The sequence below is a fragment of the Pongo pygmaeus genome, chromosome 14, assembly GCF_028885625.2.
Source record: "Pongo pygmaeus isolate AG05252 chromosome 14, NHGRI_mPonPyg2-v2.0_pri, whole genome shotgun sequence".
Taxonomy (NCBI): Eukaryota; Metazoa; Chordata; class Mammalia; order Primates; family Hominidae; genus Pongo; species Pongo pygmaeus.
In genome coordinates, this window is record NC_072387.2 from 61,581,042 (window position 1) to 61,603,393 (window position 22,352).

At 42.5% G+C, this 22,352-nt stretch overlaps 1 protein-coding gene across 2 annotated transcripts in view; it reads left to right on the forward strand.

The window, feature by feature from the left end:
* Positions 1 to 22,352, forward strand: part of OLFM4 (olfactomedin 4) — a 147,061-nt gene that overhangs the window by 90,504 nt on the left and 34,205 nt on the right. Inside the window, exon 2 of one of the 2 annotated variants that reach the window (XM_063650691.1) lies at positions 15,620 to 15,657. The exons of the other annotated variant lie outside the window; for it this stretch is intronic. Within the exon in view, the coding sequence (XP_063506761.1) occupies positions 15,655 to 15,657 (3 nt within the window). The 5' untranslated portion in view covers positions 15,620 to 15,654. The remainder of the gene's footprint in view (positions 1 to 15,619; positions 15,658 to 22,352) is intronic. 2 annotated transcript variants of the gene reach the window in all.

A 22,352-nucleotide genomic window follows, 5' to 3' on the forward strand; every position in this document is an offset into this window, starting at 1 on the left:
AACTCAACATCTGGTCCAACTTCCTACCAAAGTAGGAGTATTTTCTGCAGGATTCCTGCCCTGTGGCCTTCAGGAATATGCTGGGAATAAATCCAGTAATTGGAAAATCATTACTTTTCTAGGCAGCTCATTTCATTTATGGATGGCTTTAATTGTTAGAAAGGCAACCTAGTTATTTGTGTTGGAGCTGCACAAAATACGCTTGTTATTATTTTTCCCCATGGTATGACCATTTAAATGTTTGGAGATGATCGTTGTATGTGCACTAATCTTTCTCCAAGACAAGTAGTCCAAGCTTTTTAGCTAACTCTCCAAACATGTGGTGTCTAGAACCTTCACCATTGTCTGTAAGTTTTCTAGTTTGAGAATGTGCTTACAACGCTGTATCTAGAAATAGAGAATAGGGTTAATCATCATGAACCACACCAGGGTTATGACTTCTTTTGATCTAAGCAGAATCTTAATGCATAGAAGCCATATGTGCAGGGCAAGTCCCTCAGAGTTCATACTCTGAGCCATAAGACAAGTCCAGTATGTCCAGAGGGCTGGGCTGGCAGATCCATTTGGTCTATTTACATATGGAATCAAGAGGCCACAGAAAGAAAGCCACCATAATGTGACAAAAAGTTGATGAGCACCAGTGTGGCAGGATAATGGACTCTCAGGAAAGGGCATTGTGGGTGGGATTAAGGAGTTAGAAAGGGTTGAACCTATAATTTCTCTAAGTCATCAAATGTAATAGCCAAAGCTGCTTTGTCAACAATATTAGGGGTGAAAGGTGGAGATTCAGGAGGTGTCACGGCAGCCTCTGTGACACATCTTCCCAGGAGTTACACAACCATTACTAAGAATGGGAGAGGAGGTCTCAAGGGGAGTGTATGTGAGACATCCCTTTAAGATGACTCAGTGCCTTAAAGAAACACTGCTTCATGACTTACTGGGACCACCCCTCATTCCCTCAGACCTCACTAGCCTGGAAATATGGACCAGATTTTATTCATTTGTTCAATTCTTTCCTATTTCCAATAAAGAATTGCATTAGTTTTTGTTTAGCAATCATGTCACATAGTTGACAAAAACACCTTTTTTCACACAAACCACTATCAATTAAATTCTCTCACCTATTCTAGTAAATTCTTTGAGCCAAAATGCAGAATTTTACATTTGTTCTAGCTACATTTAATTTTATTTGTATGACTTTATTGATGTTTAAATTTTTTTTTCAAAAGTATTCCTCTTATCTTGGTGTCACCTTCACTTTTGATAAGTAAGCCTTCAGTTTCTGCCTCAAAGCCTTGGAACATGCCCATAAAGGGATCAGGGAGAGAAAGTTCTGTGGCATGGTACTAGAGAGTTCCTTTGAGTAAGACATCAGCCCTTTAATAAACTTTTTGAGTAAAATGTCCGGCTAGCTATTCATTCAGAGTAGGACTGTTTTCCAGCCTGTGTTTCTCCACTTTGGCTCACAGAGTAATCAAGAACGACTATCAAAATGGTTTAATGAAATCAAGATACATTATGCAATGGCTTGATTTTTTTCTTTCTAGTCGATATTAGTAGGAACTGGGGCTTGGTGTGAAACTGAAAGTGTACCCTACCAGACAAAGATGTTGCTTCTGGGTTATATAGGACTTGCCCTTCCAGTCACAGGCATGTCTGGGAGTTCATTGTGTAATAAGCAACATCTGCCTTTGACAGCATCAAGTTCAAATTATTTAAGCAGTGTAAAAGGCCTTAGCTGGCTTACATTTTCAGCTTTATTTTTCTTTGTGTTCTCCTCCTGCTCCAGTTTTCTTAATGGGTCACACTCTTTAAGCTGCCGACTATTGACACCCTGTTTCCACTTCCTGGACACTCTGCTTCCTTTACTCTGTTTCACTAGCTCTTACTCATTCTTTAGCTTAAATCTAACTTCCTTGAGGCAGCCAATCCCAGTCCTCAAAGGCTGGATTAAATGTCCTTCCCGTGCACTCTCTTCCATACTGGGCTTACCCCTGTGACAGCACCTGCCACTCAGGTATCCTTGCCTATGGGCTTTTTTTTCTCCCCACTTGGTCATAAACTCCTTGACAGCAGAGACTGTGTCTGGTACTTAGCAGGTTCTCAAATCAATTCAAGAATTACCAGCTGTGAGATCATAGGGCAGTACGATACATTAGAGGACTCTGAAAGATCTCAAGGTCCTTTGTCAAAATTTGGACTATGGCTTTGAACAAGTCATTGCCTTTTGGGGCTTTAGTTTCTTTATCTGTGAAATGAAGATGATCTCTAAGGATCTAGGCTAATGCAAAGAGCATTAAACTGGAAGCAAGTAGCCTTGACCTGGATCCAAGGAGTGACTTGGGAAAGGTGTTTAATTCATTCACTTTTCTGAGTCTCAGTTTATTAGATTAAGAGGCTGAACTGTGTGTAGTGTATGAACATGGAGTAAAGTCAGAGACAGACGGGATGCTGTTGAGCAAGTTACTTTGTGCCTCAGTTTCCTTATTTACAATTTCTCATTACTTGGTGATATGGTTTTTCTGTGTCCCCACCCAAATCTCCTCTGGAATTGTAGCTCCCATAATCCCTACGTGTTGTGGGAGGGACCTGGTGGGAGGTAATTGAATCATGGGGGCAGGTTTTTTTGTGATGTTCTTATGATAGTTAGTAAGTCTCACGAAATCTGATGGTTTGATAAAGGGCAGTTCTCCTACACATGCTCTCTTGCCTGCCACCATGTAAGATGTGCCTTTGCTCCTCCTTCACCTTCTGCCATGATTGTGAGGCCTCCCCAGCCATGTGGAACTGTAAGTCCATTAAACCTCTTTTTTTTTTTTTTAATAAATTACCCAGTCTCAGGTATTTCTTCGTAGAAGTATGGAAATGGACAAATATACTTGGCGGCATTCTATTCATGCCCATAAAGGGATCAGAGGACTAGATGAGCTAACTTCAGTAACTGGTGAAAAGATAAAAATAGGTTGAATATCTACTACATGTTAAGTGCGTTCATAATGTCATAGCATTTTATCCTCTTAACTGATATGGTAGGTTTTGTAAATCTCCATTTTACAGAAGGAAAAAATGGCTTAAGGTCATACTGCTCGTAAATGGCAGAACTGGATTCTCAATATGACTCCAAGCCCATGCCGGTCCCATTTTACTCTGCTGTCCCTGCTTTGTTCAGCACCCGGCTTGAGACCTGGCACAAAGGCTCTCTGCACCACTCCAGGTCTAAGTCTGGCTCTAGGACTGGCGCTAAGATGAGGCTCTCTGGCCTGCAGATGGAGCAAGGTCTGGGGCTGGAGCCTGCTGGTGCTGTTGGCATGCTGGCTTGAAGCCCTGCTCACGCACTCTCTCTGGAGCAGGAGGAGCAGGCACAGAGGCATCCAGGCAGCATGCATGGTTTATAAAAAGCCATCAGGAGCACTGTCCTGGGACTGCAGTCATTTATCTGCACTTTTTCCTTGTAAAATGTTACTGACTGTTTTACACCAAGGGCAGTAAATCCTGAATGGATGTACAGGCATTCAATTCACCTCTACTTTTTGCCAACTCTGCTTTTCTCCCCCTTGCTTCTGAAGTTATATATGGTTCTGAGAGAGGAAGCCATTTTCTATCTGAGGGAAAAAATTGCTGACGGCTTTAAAGAGAAACCTTCCATCATAGGAAAGAACATTTGGTTGAAGAGATAATGCCTTTGTTTTTAAAAATGGAATCCTGCATCAGTGGTATTACAGTCTTCTAAAATTGGCCCCCTCTTCAGGTCAGATGCTAAGAGCTTTACTGAGATGATCGGTATCAGTGCACTTTTCTAGGGTAAAATGGAGGACAGATATGATCAGCTCCATTTTTCAAATGGGAAAGTTGAAGCTCAAAGAGGTTAAATCTCTTGTTTAAGACCACAATGGAAGGCTGCTGGAGCAAGCAATTTGCCCCAGCTGCTAGGTTAATGGAGGGGACAGGAGAAGAGAAAACCTCTTCTGAGCCAGGTGGCCCTGCTCTTCCACCTCTACCCGCCACTGTCTCATGTACTTCTTCCCTAGTTTGTGAAACTGGTATTGTAGTGCTCAATTTGCACATGAGGCTTGAGTTTCTGTGACATTAAGCAATTGGCTGAAAGTCACACTTAGTTATTGCAAAGCAGGTCTTAAACCTAAACCTTCTGAGTCTGAGCTTGTTGCCTCCTCCCCAGACCTTCCAGCTGCCTTCATTAGTATCCGCCACTCGCCTGCCCTGGCTTTTGCAGAGAATCTAAATATAATGGATTGCTGCTGCAGAATGCCAGGATATTTTAATTTATAGAAAAGAATAATGGGGTTCAGGTGAATGCCCCCTTCTGTATATTCTCTTTGGAATGAGGCTTAGCTTTATTGTCCTTTCACTTCCCGTTAGTTCTAGCTAAAGTGATTCCATAATGACATATAAACCCAAACATGAGTAATTGATGGCAGCCTCAGGAGCTTGAGCAGGATAAAACCAGACTGACTAGAATCTCCAGGGTGAAGAATTAACATTTATTGGTTTAGTGAAATGAATTTATGTCCCAATAAAGCCAGTTACGGACTAGACAGTGATTTAATGAGGTGCCTTTTGTAAAAAGAACAAATATGAACTTCTGGGCCTGGGTTAGATGTAACTAATATGTCACCCACCAACCAGTTTTATAGATATGTTCAGAAAAATCTATGATATTCCCTTAATTCATGAAATTTGTGTTTTAACCCATTCTGTCTAGACAGTTGAAAGTTAAAGGGGAATAGAATCAGCATGTCTGAAACTGTGAATGGTACATTTGTTCATCACTCTGAAAAATCAGGACTCCAAGTGCTCCCAGAAGCTTGAAGAATAAAGATTAGGACAAACACCACCACAAAAGAAAAGAAATACTGAATCTAGATAGTAAGATGTCCTTTAGGTCTAAGGTGACCTAGGTCTGCAGGAAGGGGAGGAGAGGCAGAGGGAATAAAGATCTCTGGTACCTTTCCTGGGGTGGAGCTGTAGGCAGAAGATGACATCCTTGCCTATGATCCCTTGGTCATTGGGCAGCCCATAGCTGCCACTACAAGCCACGTCAATCCCTGCCTGCCACTGCTTTCTTTGCTTCTTCATGGAAAGAACAGAGGAATTGATTGTCTTTTTTTCGTTGTTTTTTTTTTTTCTTTTTTGAGACAGAGTTTCACTCTTTTTGCCCAGGCTGGAGTGCAATGGCACGATCTTGGCTCACAGCAACCTCTGCCTCCCAGGTTCAAGTGATTCTCCTGCCTCAGCTTTCCGAGTATCGGGGATTACAGGCATACACCACCACGCCTGAGTAATTTTGTATTTTTAGTAGAGATGGGGTTTCTCCACGTTGGTCAGGCTGGTCTCAAACTCCCGACCTCAGGTGATCCGCCTGCCACGGCCTCCCAAAGTGCTGGGATTACAGGCGTGAGCCATCGGTTGTTTTTGATAATAAAATGCTCAGGCCAAAAACCTCGGAGTCATCTTGGAGTCTTCACTTTCTTTTGTATCCCATATCCAATTCAGAATATTCCATAGGCTCTACTACCAAAATATTTCTAGAATCAGGCCACTTCTCACCATCTCTGCCATTACCTCCCTAGTTCAGACATTATCCTCTCTTTGCCTGAGTAAGTTCAATAGCATCCTTATTGATCTTTCTGCTTTTGTTCCTGATTCTCCACCCAGCTCCTACACATACATGTATAATCTGGTCTTAACATAGCAGCCAGAGGGAGATGCTTTTAATATAAAGCCAGATCCTGCCTCTGGTCTGCTTCAGTCTGCCAGTGGCTTCCCATTTCACACAGAGGAAAGCGAAATCCTTTATAATGGCCAACAATGCCCTACACCATCAGGCCCTCTCCCACCCACTCCCACCCTCTGACCTTAGCCCCTGCTACCCCTTCCCTGTCCCATTTGGTCTTGCTGTTTCTTGAAGGCAGCAAGCACACTAACCTTAGTGTTTCTGCCTGCATCACTCTTCTAGATATCCATGTGACACACTCCTTTCCCAGGCGCATGTGTTTTGCTCAGTCTCACCTTCTCGATTAAGTTCACTCTGACTACCCTATTTAAAACTGTAACAACCCCCCAACCTCCTAGTTATCTTGACCCGCTTATCCTGCTCTATTTTATTCAGAGCACTTATTACTTTGTAACCTGCTATCTAACTCACTGACTTATTATGTTTTTAACTGACCCCATCATTAGTATAGAAGCTCTGCAAGGGTTCAAATCTACCTGTTTTATTTATGGATGCAGCCCAGGAGTCTATAATGGTGCCTGGCACATAGGAAGTGCTCAGTAAATATTTGTTGAGTGAATGCATGAATGAATGAATGAACCTATGAGTAAGAAGTCTGCTGAAAGCCATCCTAAAATAGATTTAATTCTGAGGTGAGAAGCAGGACTAATTCAATTTTGTTCTCATACTCTGATCTTTTTTGTATCCTGATTTTTAATATTTGTTTTGTTTTTAACTCTGGAAAATAAGGTATATCAAATTGAATGGAAGCTGTATTTTTTATGTCTATAAAGTTTTGAGATCTGTGGAAAAAAATTTCAACCAGATGAATAGGATTTTTATTTCAATAATTACTGTTGAGTTGTATCTTATTGGATCATAACAGAAATTTTGAAATTTGAAACTAAGTGAAACAGCATTAGGAAAAATGCAACCTTTTAAAATATCACCATTGACACTGACAAAATATTTGAGCACATACTGGGTGCAGAGCACTGGGAAAAAACACAAAATCCATTAAATGTGTGGCACACACATCTGTGGTGCTGTGAGGCCAGATGTTCGAGTTGTGGAAGTTTTATGTTCCCAGTACTTCTAAACAAGGATGTCAGATTTCACACATTTAAATTAACTTTGTGAGGAGTGGCTGGCAAGTGTAAAATGTGGTCAACAGTGAATACAGCAGAAAGCAGTTTGGTTCAAGTAGAAAATATCCCATAGTACTTGGAATGGTTTTAAAAATTGTACTTTATTAGGCAAAACCTAGACCATGGTTGTCACCCTAATTCACATTACATAGCATTGTGCAGCTTACAAAGCCCTTGCTTATAATAGATCATCTCAAGTGTATAGTGTCTGAGAAAAAAATTTGCCAAAATCATTATCTCTCCTGGCACAGTGAGTATGTAGAGTTCAGTTTTGCTGCTTGAGGCAAATGTTCAATGTTGCCTGGGTAAAGAGGAGCCACCAGGAGGAGCCTCCAATTGTGCAGCAGACAGCCAGACGGCCATGAGTGGCGCTGTAATTGAGAGCATAGACTCCACAGCCAGGCTGCCGGTTTCAAAACCAGTCTTGCTTCCTACTTGCTGTGACTCTTGGTGCCTCGGTTTCATCATCTGTAAAATGGGGTTAGTAATAGTAATTCTTTGTAGGGCTACTAAGATAATTAAACATGTTTATAAACAAAGTGTGCTCAGAACAATTTCTGGCACCTGGGAAGCCTCTCACCCACCTTAGCTGCTATTATTAATAGGGAACAGCAAAAGGACCTGCTTGTCCCTCACCTCTCCCACAATTTTCTGGTCAGAGGTCAGTGTGTTGGAAAATTCCTCTTTGGAGTCACTCCGTTGACCTTAGCCCCTGCTACCCCTTCCATGGCCCATTTGGTCAGGGAATATATATATTCTATATTCTCTATATATATTCTATATTCTCTATATATATTCTATATTCTCTCTATATATTCTATATTCTCTATATATATTCTATATTCTCTATATATAGTCTATATTCTCTCTATATATTCTATATTCTCTCTCTATATTCTATATTCTCTATATATATTCTATATTCTATATATATAGTCTATATTCTCTATATATATTCTATATTCTATATATATATTCTATATTCTCTATATTCTATATTCTCTCTATATATTCTATATTCTATATATATATTCTATATTCTATATATATATTCTATATTCTATATATATTCTATATTCTATATATAGTCTATATTCTTTATATATAGTCTATATTCTCTCTATATAGTCTATATTCTCTCTATATATTCTATATTCTCTCTATATATTCTATATTCTCTCTATATATTCTATATTCTCTCTATATATTCTATATTCTATATATATATTCTATATTCTATATATATATTCTATATTCTATATATATATTCTATATTCTATATATAGTCTATATTCTCTCTATATAGTCTATATTCTATATATAGTCTATATTCTATATATATATTCTATATTCTCTATGTATATTCTATATTCTCTATGTATATTCTATATTCTCTATGTATATTCTATATTCTCTCTATATATTCTATATTCTATATATATATTCTATATATATATTCTATATTCTCTATATATATTCTATATTCTATATATAGTCTATATATATATTCTATATTCTATATATACTATATATATTCTATATTCTATATATATATTCTATATTCTATATATATTCTATATTCTATAGTCTATATATATATTCTATATTCTATATATATATTCTATATTCTATATATAGTCTATATATATATTCTATATTCTATATATAGTCTATATATATATTCTATATTCTATATATATATTCTATATATATATTCTATATTCTATATATATATTCTATATTCTATATATAGTCTATATATATTCTATATTCTATATATATATTCTATATTCTATATATAGTCTCTATATATTCTATATTCTATATATATATTCTATATTCTATATATATATTCTATATTCTATATATATATTCTATATTCTATATATATATTCTATATTCTATATATAGTCTATATATATTCTATATTCTATATATATTCTATATTCTATATATATTCTATATTCTATATATATATTCTATATATATATTCTATATTCTATATATATTCTATATTCTATATATAGTCTATATATATATTCTATATTCTATATATATATTCTATATTCTATATATATATTCTATATTCTATATATAGTCTATATATATTCTATATTCTATATATAGTCTATATATATTCTATATTCTATATATAGTCTATATATATATTCTATATTCTATATATATAGATTCTTGTAAGGTTCTCTCTCAAAAATGTAAAGAAATTAACATATATATAAATATATATGTATATTTCTTAACATTTTTGAGAGAGAGAACCTTACAAGAATCAGATGAAAACAGTGAACTCTTTCTTTAGAACAACATACATATTTACATGTATAGGCAATTTTGCCCATAATTTCAGGGAATTTATAAATTCCTGAAGTCCAAATCAAGAAACTCTAGGTTAGGATATTGTGTTTCCAGAAGGCCCAGATTAAATGACCACTTGCTGGGCCATCACATTAAGCTGTCGATGCCTAAGACCATATTCAGGTGAGTTATGTGACCTGTCGCAGCTAGAACATGGAGCACTGGACGGGCAGACTGGAGGGCGTTCTGACATGTTCCCTGAGCGATATTCGAGAAGCAACTTGACGTAGATAGAGGAGACGCAGACAGTGGAACAGGTGTCTCCAGGGATCAGCTTTCCCAGCGTAATCCCTCTCCTGGGGCTCCTGTCCGCCCCACCTTCCAACTCCTTAGCTCTCCGCAGAAGCCAGAGTAAATCTGATATGCTCTCCCCTTCTGCTTCCTCCCATGCTCTCAGAGTCATTTCTCCCTAGGGGCAGTGAGCTGCTGAGAAGCCTGGAAAGGGAGAGAGGCTTCCCAGTGAAAATGAAGATGGTCTGAGGGGATCACAGCCAGGCCTGGAGAGCGATCTGACAAAGGAGCTATACCACAGAAGCAGAGCTGCGTAATTGGTTGTCAATATATGTATTTCAAAACACAATCTTCAGGTATCCCAGCTTGCCAGGGAGATAAAAAAGAATCTATCAGTATGAAAGCTCGTTATATCTCATGGAGAGCGCGCTGGTGCTTCCCAAGGACAGAGCGAGGAGGTAGAGTCACTAGAGTTGCAGGACGTGGGATTTTTTTGATGCCGTCTCCCACTGCAGCTGGAGGGGTCTTTAGACTTCTGTTTTGTGTCCTTTCCTCTTCTGCAGCTCCCCAGGTACGGCAGGATGGTCCAATGGTTGGTGTTTGGCTTGTGGAGGTAGTAGCCCCGTAATTTGGGCACAGATCTGCTCTGTGGAGGAAAATGCTCATTCTCCATGTTTTCTCTGCGGCTAAAAGGGGATAATAAAATCTTCTTTTTTCCTCTCGGGGACTTGGAGAAAATTAATTTATGCTGCCTCTGAAGTGTTTTAAGTTCTAGCACAGGAAGGTGCTAAGCATTCTCTTTCTTTCTTTTTTTTTTTTTTTGAGACGGAGTCTCGCTCTGTCGCCCAGGCTGGAGTGCAGTGGTGCAATGTCGACTCACTGCTCGCTCTGTCGCCCAGGCTGGAGTGCAGTGGTGCAATGTCGACTCACTGCAAGCTCCGCCTCCCGGGTTCACGCCATTCTCTTGCCTCAGCCTCCCCAGTAGTTGGGACTACAGGTGCCCACCACCATGCCCAGCTAATTTTTTTTGTATTTTTAGTAGAGACGGGGTTTCACCGTGTTAACCAGGATGGTCTTGATCTCCTGACCTCGTGATCCGCCCGTCTCGGCCTCCCAAAGTGCTGGGATTACAGGCGTGAGCCACCGCGCCCGGCTAAGCATTATTTCTAAAGTTCGTTTCTTTAACCCATCCTGTGAAGTAGAGATCTTTATTAATTGGAGTCTAGTTCATCAGAGTCTGGTGGAATGCCTCTCATTCTCCAAAGTGAAATGGCCATAGGGTGGTGGTGGTAGTAGGGGGTTGAGGATGGGAATATCAATTAATTTAATTGGTTTACTTCAAATGGGAGAACCGTGGGTGCTGCTGAATTCACCCGAAGGAGAGAGCCAACGTTACCCAGGCCAGCGTGGGCAGGGCTCCTCCGATGCCTCTCATCTCAGGAGTTGAGGAGGATGGAATTACCATTGAGATCCAGGCAGCCAGAAACCCCAAAATGAGAGTTTCCACATGGCTTGGGGAAGGCAGAGAGACAGACCTGGGCACTGGGCTTGGAATAGTCAATTACCTTACTTGGCCAGGCAAATTGTTCAAACTCAGAAGTGGGCTCAGGAGTGGAGCACCTGTGCCTCCCAAGGTGTCCCAGCATGGGATGAAGGCCAGTGAGGAGTGTCTTTTCATGGGTTGCTTCTGGGATGGCTTTCCACACCTCCAGAGTGAAGTATAATCAGATATCCATCCTGAACAGAGAACAAATCTAGTCTTGAATCAAGAAATGTTCTTTAGTTTATTCACTTAATAAATATTTATTGGACATCTACAATGAGTCACAGTTTTAAGTTTAGGGGATACAGCTGTGATCAAGTTTGTCAAGGTCCCTGTTCCCAAGGAGCTTACATTCTAGCAGGAAAGACAGTCAATAAACAAGTAAACAAAATCCCCTATGTATGTACACCAGAATGCAAGCTCTGCAAGGGCAGGCTTTTAGAAAAATCTATTTTGTTCGTTGTATTCCTAGCACCCAAAATAAGCCCTGATCACTAGATATTAGGTGCTCAATAAGTATTTGCTGAATAAATAATAGAAATGATAATTTCAGATTGCAGTAAACACAATGAAGGGAATGAATCAGAGTGCAGGTGGGAGATGGAGATGGAAAAATGAGTAAGAGCTGGACGAATATAAGGTCTTGCAGGCATTGGTAAGAGTTTGGGAAAGAGCAATGAGTTCTAAGCACAGGAAATATGCGATGAAGCTTACATTTTACAAAGATCATCCTGACTGCTGAGGGAGAACAGATGGGGAAGTGGAGCGAGTGGAAGCAGAGGAGCCAGGAAGGAAGCTGTTTTTTTGGTCCAGACCAGAGGTGCTGATGTTTTGCCCCAGGCAGGAAGCCAGGGAGTTGGTGGTGGGAAGTGGGCCAGGTTCCAGTTGTGTTCTGAGGGTAGCACTAGTGGTATTTTTTAATGGCTTGAATGTGGGGATCAGAGGAAGAAGAAAGTCCCAGATGACCCTGGGGGTTTCGGCTTGAGCCAATAGATAGATGACAGAGTTGTTAACAGAGCGGTGAACACTGGAGCTTCTGGAAGGCTGGCCCCAGAGGTGGGTGAGATTGGTCAGGGAGGGAGGGTGAAGCCCTAAAGGTCGTTTTCCTGGGATGTGTCTTGAACACCTGGACATTTTGGCCAGGCTTGTGGAGGGGTTTGCACATGATAAAAATGAGAGAGATCAAAGCTTTAGAGTCATAGATTTTTAAAAAAATATTTAGATGCTAAAAGATCTTAAAAATACAAAACTGGTGGTTTTAACTTGCTTTTCTCTACTTTTAAAGGCAAGGAATCTTTTCATTTCTTTTCACTTCTTTTCTTTTCTTTCTTTCTTTCTTTTTTTTTTTTTTTTTTAATAAAGAATCTTGTTCTGTTCAGGCTGGAGTGCAGTAGTGTGATTCTAGCTCACTGCAGCCCTGAACTTCTGGGCCTCAAGCCATCATCCCATCTCTGCCTCCCAAAGCACTGGGACTAAGGCATGTACCACCACACCTGGCTAAGTTTTACATTTTTTGTAGAGAAGGGGGTCTTGCTATAATATGTTGCCCAGGCTGGTCCTGAACTCCTGGCCTCCTCCTGCCTTGGCCTTCCAAAGCTCTGGGATTATAGGCTTGAGTCACTGTTCCCAGCCAGGATTTTTTTTTTAATTGGAAACCCATAAGCAACCCAATATGTAAGATAATTTAATTGTTCTAACTATAAATCCAAGTCTTCTGTATTTGGCTGCCCTTCTTCATGCCTGTCCAGATGCTCTCTCAAAGGCAACAAAAATGTGTTGTTCCCACCCACTGGTGGATTGATGTTAGGAATTCCACAGGTAGAGATTAATTCCTTTGACTTAACATTTCATTCCCATAAAACACAAAGTCCGTAAGGAAAAGCACAGTAGGACATTATTAAGCCTCATCAATCCTTTAAGACTTTAGTGAAACCAGATTTACATTCTTTCTTTGGAGTTGATGTTGATGGATTGAGGGAAGGCCGCTGGATCATGAAGATTTTGAGTGTGAGGAATGGGACAAAGTCTAGGAAGAAGTTCCAGCAGGAGAAGGGGCTCATTTGATGGTCTTGCTGAGGCCTGTTGAATTTGTATTGTGTGGCCATTTTTGCCTTCTAGATTTGCCCCTCTCACACCATCTTCAGGAAACTTTCAGTGCCTTACCTGCTGTTGGTTTTGATGAATTTTGCTGAGACACTCTATCTCCTTTCTCTGTTCCTGAGCAATATTTTATGTTGCTATTCATGGCAGATAATTCAAAAAGGGCCTGGCCCCCCTTTCAGGTGAGATACTCCTCAGGGCAAGCTAGACCACCCCATCCTGTTATACTCCCATCTTCTAGCCACAGAGATAAGCCAGGGGATTACTGGAAAGAACAGATAATGATTCATTTACTTGGTTAACTGTAACCCCCCCAGGGACCCTTCCAGGCCCAATGGCTTTGCACATTGTGGACCGGAGATAGATCTTCTCCAGGAAACAACTGCCAACCAGGTGGTTACCTCACAGTGCTATTACATATTCCAAGAGAAACTGATGAAACTACCGGCATTTCCCCCTGCATATGCACATCCACACAAAATTGTGTGCTATACCAAGGGACCCATGGAACATTTGAAGCCTCATTTCTAGAACCTCTATAGGGGTGTCTGGATCAGGTTAAAAACCCCTGAAGGAATCCAGACCCTGGAGGTCATCACTGCCTTGGAGACGGTCATTGGTGATTGCCACCAGTCACTGGTAATTGCCACTATTATCCAAACCCCACAAGCCAGGCTGACATAGACTACAAAAAACTGAATAAAAATGGGAAAGTCATTCACCTCTTCCCTGGGCTTCAGATTCCTCAACCATAAAGTTGAGATAATAATATTCCCCTGCTTAGCTCACAGGGTTATTGTGGACAACAGGTTAGTCTTAAACTGTTACATATTATTTGAGATTTAAAAACCTATATGTTTCCAGCGGTAGGAATAGGTGAGTAACAGATCTGTTGATTAGGGCCAGGTGTAAGGTCATAGAGACTGATGAGGCTGTGGCAAACGGAAACATGCATTTTGTAAAATTCAAAATTTATGAAACAAGTGGAGTCTTACAAAAACATCTGAGGGTTAAATCTAGCTTTGGCTCGCAAGTTGTAGATTCCTAAAAAATATAATGTTGGGCATTTTATTTATTAGCTATTGTTTGAGGAGTCCAGATGGGATGACCAAGGCCTAGTTTTTATGTGCCTAGGGTAGAAGACTATAAATGTAGTATAGTTTGGAGGGTCTTCTTCAAATATCACCCTTTTAGGCGTCCCAGGAACTGAAATGATAACTGTTAGGACTTAGAGGACAGTAGGGTCAGAGAGTGAGGTTTAAGGGATTAATGGTTTTCATTAAGATGCAAATGTATTATCTACAGTGGAAAGCCTATTGATTCTGTTTGGTCATTAACATCTAAGCACTTTAAGACTATAATCAAAGACCTCTGTAAACTATAATTATACCTTTTAGCTTTAATATTGCTATTGGACTCCTACTATGCCTAGTAGGAGTCCAATAGTGCATAGTAGTAGTCCAATCGCATTATTGGCCCTTACTAGGGACCAGGATTATATAGATGAACACAATTTGGGCCCTGCCTTCAAAGGCATTTACAATCCATGGGAGACTGGCAGGGCCAAGGTGGTGTCTTTTTGTTTACCACTCTACACCTGGGCCCCCCACAGTGCCCAGAACATGGTGGGAACTTAATAAATGGATGGACCTAGGCATTTCCACAACTCTGCAGAGCATAAGTGCTAAAAGTGAGGAGTATCAGGAACCTAAGTGAGTTTCTCAGATTAGCTCCAGAAAGGAGAAGAGACTGGGGAGATGGACATGGGTTGGGGGGAACTGGGGGTTGATAAGGAAAGAGTGGATCTTGCTGAGACTCCTTCCTTGAACCTAGCAGGTCTGGAAAGCTTAGAGGGTGGAGTTACCAGGAAAGGAGAATGTCACAGGAGCAGGGGGAGCTGGAAAAGAGCTAGAACTTGGAGCACCAGCTGGAGCAGAGCAGGTAGCAGGATGGCCTGAGGACCCAGTGGAATTGGGGGTGGCGGGCTGAGAAGGCATGGTCAGGTGGGCACTCAGCCCAGGCTGCTAGCAGGCTCCTAGCCTTGGAGGACTTCCCATGGGGTCCTGCCTATAGTTGCCCTCATGAGAACATTCTTTGGGTGTGAGTCCCAGGCCTTTTCTTAATCCCAGTGTTCTCATTCTTTCCCTGGCACCTGACAAAGTGGGTTATCTCACAATCCTCTCCCAGAGTTAAGTGATAATTTTAATAACTGCAGGATTTTATGTTGGTAATTGATCCCTGAGAACAGAGATATTAATTGCAGCTCTTATCAATGCCTGTTAGAGCAAGCTGGTTTGAAGTGAAAACAATGCTTTCAGGTGTAGCTTGGACTCTTTCCCAGGTTTGGCAACTTGACTTAGTTCAAGGTCAGAATATCCTGTTAGAGTCTGGAGGCGAGGATTTGGAAGCCTGACTCATACGCTTGTGGTCAACATCAGCAGTTTTTCCTGGTTCCCATATTCTCACCTACATTTTTTTTTTTTTTTTCAGATGCTGTCTTGCTCTGTCACCCAGGCTGGAGTGCAATGGTATGATCTCAGTTCACTGCAACCTCTGCTCCTGGGTTCAAGCGATTCTTCTGCCTCAGCCTCCCAAGTAGCTGGGATTACAGGTGCCCACTACCATGCCTGGATAATTTTTGCATTTTTAGTAGAGATGGGGTTTCACCATGTTGGCCAGGGTGGTCTTGAACTCCCGACCTCAGGTGATCCACCCATCTTGGCCTCCCAAAGTGCTGGGATTACAGGTGTAAGTCACCAGGCCCGGCGGACCTACGACATTTTAGCCTCATCTCCTGGCATGTAAACGCTCAGTACAAGGACCCAGAATATTTGCAGTTACTGGACATGCCTGATGTTTTCATATCTGGAAACAGCCTCTTCTTTCATCTCTGAAAGCCTTGATTTGCTCATCTTAAAAATGGGGCAGTCATCCCATATGCATAAGACTGCTGTGTGAAAAGTGTGGTATGGTTGAAAGAGCATGGGTTTGGGGGTCAGATGAACAAAGTTTTAATTTCTTCTCTCCCACTTACCACATTATTGTGTGGTCATGGATTATCAATAACTTCTCAAGTAATAAAATGCATATAATCATATTGATTTTATTTGGCACATCAAGGCAATCTTAGGCAATATTTTCCTCCCTTTCTCCTTCACCCATGTGTCTTGTCCTGAAAGTCTTAGCTCCCTTTTGGATATGTCATGGTGGCTCATTATGGAATTTTATGCTCTCAGGCTCCTTGGGCTCTCAGAATGCCTCTACTCCAGGCCACACTCAAGCAGTTCCACCATTCTCAGTCTACTATTCCCCTTTACTGCAAAATGACCACTCCTTTCTCCCTCATCCCACTCCCCCAAAGAGGCTGGCTTCAGTTAGGTGTTGGGAGGAAAGCAATCTCTGTAGCAGAATTCAGTATCAATGTGCTAATGAACCATCGATCTTTAACCCTTACAGGAATATTTCCCCCATGGGAATATTTGCATTTTCCACCTGAATTCCTAATCCATGGAAGAATCACCCTGGTAGAACTTCTGGCTGGAGGATAAAGGAAAGTGTAGAATTGCAGGCATTATGGGAGAGGCATTGGTGATAAAGTTGGAGAGGTAGTGTGGTGTTCAGGTTGGTCAATTACGCCTTGCTCTGCAGCACCTCAGTTCCCTGCAGTGCCTGCACCTAAAGCTATCCCTGGGCAGTGTGTGACCAGAGAACACAGCAATTCCAGATCTACGTCTACAGAGAGATGCTATCTATCTGCACCCCAATACTGTTCTTTCAAAGGTCTGAAGGATTAAGATCTGGCCTGTTGTTAAACTTATTGTTTAGAATTTGCATGACCCATTTTATTTTCAGAGTTCTTTTTATTCATTAATTATTCATTTATTTAATGCAGTCTTTAATTGTATGCTTATTCCATCTTGCAAAAGTGGAATTATTCAGAGGAACATTTAAAAGAAATTAACAGTATGACAGAGCTTATAATTGTGCTTTAATCTTAAATTAATATTCCTCCTGTTTTCATGTTACCAGAACAATTATCCCAAACGGTACCAGAAGCAGGAAATTATGTATTGTCCTATATATGGCATTCCCTCCCAGAGAGCACACTATTTATCATGGCTTTTTAATCTCCTCCGTGTGCAATGGAAGATAAAAAATCTCAGTAATATTTCAGTGTTTGGAGAAGATTAAAGCACCCGCAAACATTTCGTGTTTGTCTCATCCACTCCCTCTGCTGCATCTAACTGGGTCAGAGTTTTAGGTAGGTTCAGCAATGTGGCTGTTTATTTGGAGTTTCTGGGGACTCTCTGAAAAAGTCACATAAGCAACCCTAGCAGAAGAAACTGGAAATGTGCGGGTTTCTCTCAATATTTCCTTTTCGCAGTACTTCCCCTTTTTCAGACTGGTGGTAGCTAGAGTGTGCCTGGTGACACTAGGTGAAATAAGCGTGAAGAGGAAAAAGCCAGTATTTAGATCCCTGGACTGGCTGGGGATTTCTTTTCTCCTAAAGAAGAGCTCCTGACTTCAGGCTGCAGCTCTTAACTGAAGTGCTTTCCCACCTTGTTTGCTTTCATGGGAGGCCCGAGAAAGATGATCTGGGCTATTGGAGGAACAGCCTATTAGAAATTGTATTCGGGTTCTCCAGAGAAACAGAACCAGTTGAATATATACATACAAGACACACATACCTACATACACAAGGAACTGGCTTACATAATTGTGGGTTCCGGCAAGTCCAAAATCTTTAGAGCAAGTTGGAAATTCTGGTAAGAGTTGACGTTGCAGTATTGCATCTGAAGGTTGAAAACTCAGGCAGAATGTCTATGTTGCTGTCTGGTGGTAGAATTTCTTCTTTTTTCAGGAAATCGATCTTTGTTCTTAAGGCCTTCAACTGACCCATGCGTATTGTGGAGGATAATCTGCTTTAAGTTCAACTGATTGTAAATGTTAATCACATTTTTAAAATGCCTTCACAGAAACACCCAGATTGTGTCTGACCAAACAAATGGGCACCATGGTCTAGCTAAGTTGACACATGAAATTGACTGTTGCAGAGACCACTTGTCCTGCTGACTGTGGAGTCTGTGATACCTTCTTCACATGACAAGCAGTGGGCTCTCAGGGGTGCCTCCCCCACCACCGACCATGCTTTGTGAGCTTGCCTAATTGGCGATTTCTTCTGTCAACCAGATTCCCTTCTTTGGAGAAAAGTTACATGTGGCCCTTGCAGGATGGCTGGGGTTTGGGTTTTTTTTTTTTTTTTTTTTGAGACAGAGTCTCACCCTGTTGCCCAGGCTGGAGTGCAATAGCACAATCTCAGCTCACTGCAACCTCCGCCTCCTGGGTTCAAGCAATTTTCCACCTCAGCCTCCTGAGTAGCTGGGACTACAGGCACCCACCACCATGCCCGGCTAATTTTTTTTTTGGTATTTTTTAGTAGAGATGGGGTTTCACCATGTTGGCCAGGCTGGTCTTGAACTCCTGACCTCCGTTGATCCACCCACCTTGGCCTCCCAAAGTGCTGGGATTACAGGCGTAAGCCACTGCGCCCAGCCCCTTTTCTCTTTTGCCATCACTTTCTGTCTTCCTATCCAGCTCTCTTGACCTCCCATGCAGACACACAGGGCCCTCTCTTACAACAGCATTTAAAAAGTATACTATTTATTTATTTATTTTGAGATGGAGTCTTGCTCTATTGCCCAGGCTGGAGTACAGTGGCACAATGTCGGCTCACTGCAACCTCTGCCTACTGGGTTCAAGCGATTCTCCTGCCTCAGCCTCCTGAGTAGCTGGGATTACAGGCTTGTGCCACCACGCCCGACTAATTTTTATATTTTTAGTACAGATGGGGTTTCACCATGTTGGTCAGGCTGGTCTTGAACTCCTGACCTCGTGATCCACACACCTCGGCCTCCCAAAGTGCTGGGATTACAGGCGTGAGCCACTGCACCTGGCCCACTTTTTAATAAAAGTATTACACACCTGCAGAAAAATGCACAAGCCATAAGACTGCAGCTCAATGCAATTTCGCCAAATTCATTACGAGCCTTCTTATGTAACCAGCCCCAGACTGGGATGCAGAGGACCAGCACTCCCAGAAACCTCGCTCCTGTTGCTGCCCTGGTCCCCTCTCCCCAGCCCCAAGCCCCACCTCTATTCTAACTCCTAGCACCAGACATGTGTTTTGCATTTTCTTTTGTTGAATTTTATACAATGGGACAATGCATTTTTTTTTTTTCACCATAGCATAGTTTTGCATGGGGAAAAGACCATGCTGGAAATACTCTGAGCGACTCTGTCCTCTCCTTCCATCTGTCCTTGCAGGTGTGGCTTCTCTGTTACACATGGGACATTGTGCCAGAGACTGGACATACATAGTTGCCCAAGAGATGTTACAGAACAGCAACCAGAGGCTCTGTGGGGAAACTAGGAAGGAGCCCTGCCTCAGCCCGGCAGGCTCAGGGCAGTTCTCAAAACAGGCTGGCTTCAGCCCCCTCCTACATCCTTTGAGGAAGCCCCTCTAAGGGAGAGCAGTCCTCCTGATTGGCCCTGTGGAGAAGCGGTGCTGCAGGTGCTCGTGGGAAGTTTTCCTCCTTGGCAGAGTCCCAGCTAGTTCGCTGTCACCCTTGACCCACCTGTTCTCACTTCTCGGGGACCTCTTTGTTCTCTATGAGCTGCTGGTCCCTGAGATAATAGTTGCTGATAAGCATTGTGGTTGATATCAATTTCCCACATTGCACCCTCTTGGTAAGGCACCGTGAGCCAATGAGCATCTCTGCTCCAGTGGGGCTGCCTGGTGGGTGTGTCTTCATCTCCTTCAGTGCCTTCTTTCCTCTTCCAGACCCTAAATAGGCTATCACCCGAGGCTGTATCCTTCATGTTCCTGTCCTTTATCACATTACTTTTCATCACAGATCTTAGTTCCTCCCATACCTCCTACCTTCCCAACGTTATCCCAGGCCCAACCTGCATTTCCACTGCCAGTGGGACCATTTCTCACAGGCTTCTGGCCGGTGCCTCAGACTCCTGCTCCTAAAACATCCTCTTTTCTCCTGCCATCATTGTGCCACTGTCCTTGCCCAGCTCTCCCCAACCCACCAGTCACCAGTCCTCTTTCTTCTGCCTGCAGGATCCCCATGTGTCGCCCCTCTTCCCAGGCCCCTCGCCACCACCCTCTTCCTCTCCCTGCATAGCTCTGTCTAGAGGGCTGACAGTGTTGACTGCCCTTCCTGCCTCATCCCTCTGCATCTCCAGATTCCCTTCCTCATCATCTGATGCCTTTTTAGGGTCAACCTTCAATTGTTGCTCAATGCCTAGGGGACAGAGCGCCATTTGCTGGCCTGCCATCCTGAGCCCTCCAGGATGTATCCCCAGCCACTCAGCTCAGTGAAGAATCCATGATTTTCCAGTTATCCTCAGTTGCACTTCTGCCTTTTCCATGCCTGCCACGTTTGCTGGTGCTGCTTCTGTGGGACATAGCACTTTAGAGCTGGACAGACACAGTGGACTCACAGAGCTCCAGTCCCTCCTCTCACAGGGCATCCTGGAATTTCCTGCATGCCACCAGCCCATTGTCTTGCAGAGCCTTTCCGGATGGATGATCCCAGCTGGAAGTGATCTTTCCCTTCCTGAACTCCACTGTGCTTAACCACGTGGCTCTTGCCTTGTGCTAGAGTTAATTTTGTATCTGAATGTTCAACCTTCCTGTGGTAGACAGAATAGTGCCAACTCTCTCTCCTCCCCCAAGGACATCCACTTCCGAGTCCCTGGAACCTGTGGCTATGTTATGTTACACTTCAAAGGGGAATTAAGTTGCAGATGGAATTGAGGCTGCTAATCAGCTGACTTTGAGATGAGGAGATAATCCTGGATTATCCATGTGGACCTGGTATCATCACAGTGTAGGAGGGAGGCAGAAGAGTCAGTGTCAGAGTGGTGTGATGTGAGAGGTGCCACCAGCCATGCTGGCTGTGAAGATGGAGGAAGGGGTCACAAGCCAAGGAATGTGAGTAGTCTCTAGCTGGAAAAGGCATTGAATGGATGCTCCTTTAGAGACTGCCTTTCTCAGTGGGGAAGGAATGTGGCCGTGGCAACACGTTGATTTTGGCCCATTGAGATCTGTGCCAGACATCTGACCTCCCTAACTGTAAGATTAAAAACTTGCATTGATTTTAACCCCTAATTTTGTAGTGATTTGTTACAGTGGCAATGGAAAACTGATACACTCTCCAGCTAGATTTTAAGCACTGAGAGGGCAGAGACATTCCTTATGCTTCTTTTTGTATCCCACAGGGTGTGGCATAGTGCCTTGTATACATTAAGCACTCAGTTAATGTTTGCTCTATGGTTCCAGGAAGCTTGGTAAAGAGGGCAAAGCTGGCTTTCATGCCTCCTTCTGCCCTCAGAGCCCCTTAATGCCCTCCTGGGCTCCCATTCTGGCCCCTGGTCATCAACCTTTTCTGTGTCTCATTCCTGATTTTATTTAATCTCTGTTAATGAATGATATCTCAAGGTTGGACCCTTCCTGGGAATATTTGCATAAAAAAAGCTAGCCCTGTAGTTATAAACAGACCCACACTCAAAGGCGTTAAGGGATAGTGGTGGAACAGCCAGGTGATGATGTTGATGGCGTGGTTCTTACCCTCTGGAGGATAAGGAGACAGAAGACATGGGCCCTAACCTTTGCTTCTGGGTTTCATTAGAGAAACCACATAACCTTTCTGACCCTGAGAAGAGCTCAAGCTCTGCTAATCTCACAGGGCGGCTGAACTGAGCACCTCAGACTGGGGTAGTCTTACCCAACTGTGCTGAAGAGTGTGGAAAGCCACAGGATAAATGCGGTGCATCTTCCAGTTGTTTCTATTTTAAATGATATTTTTATATTAAAACAAACATGAGTGCATTCCAGGCAAATGGCCTCACTTGCTGAATTTCTATGCAGGCTGCCCCATCCCCATTTCCAGAGGGGGCCTGGAGTTGCAGCCAGCAGGTCCCAGGCTGAGGGCCTTGCTCTTGCTTGCACTTTCCCTTCTCACCAGAGATGGGACTTCTCCCTTTACCCCCACCCTGGGCTCAGGCAGGTGAGCAGAGCCCTGGCTGCCTGCTTGCCCTCTGGGACAACCACACTTCTCCCTTTTTTTCTCCAGGGCTTAGTTCCTGATGCTCTTGCCTTATGTCCTGGTGCGATCAGCTGCGTTACCTCCATCTGTTGTGTGGAGCAATG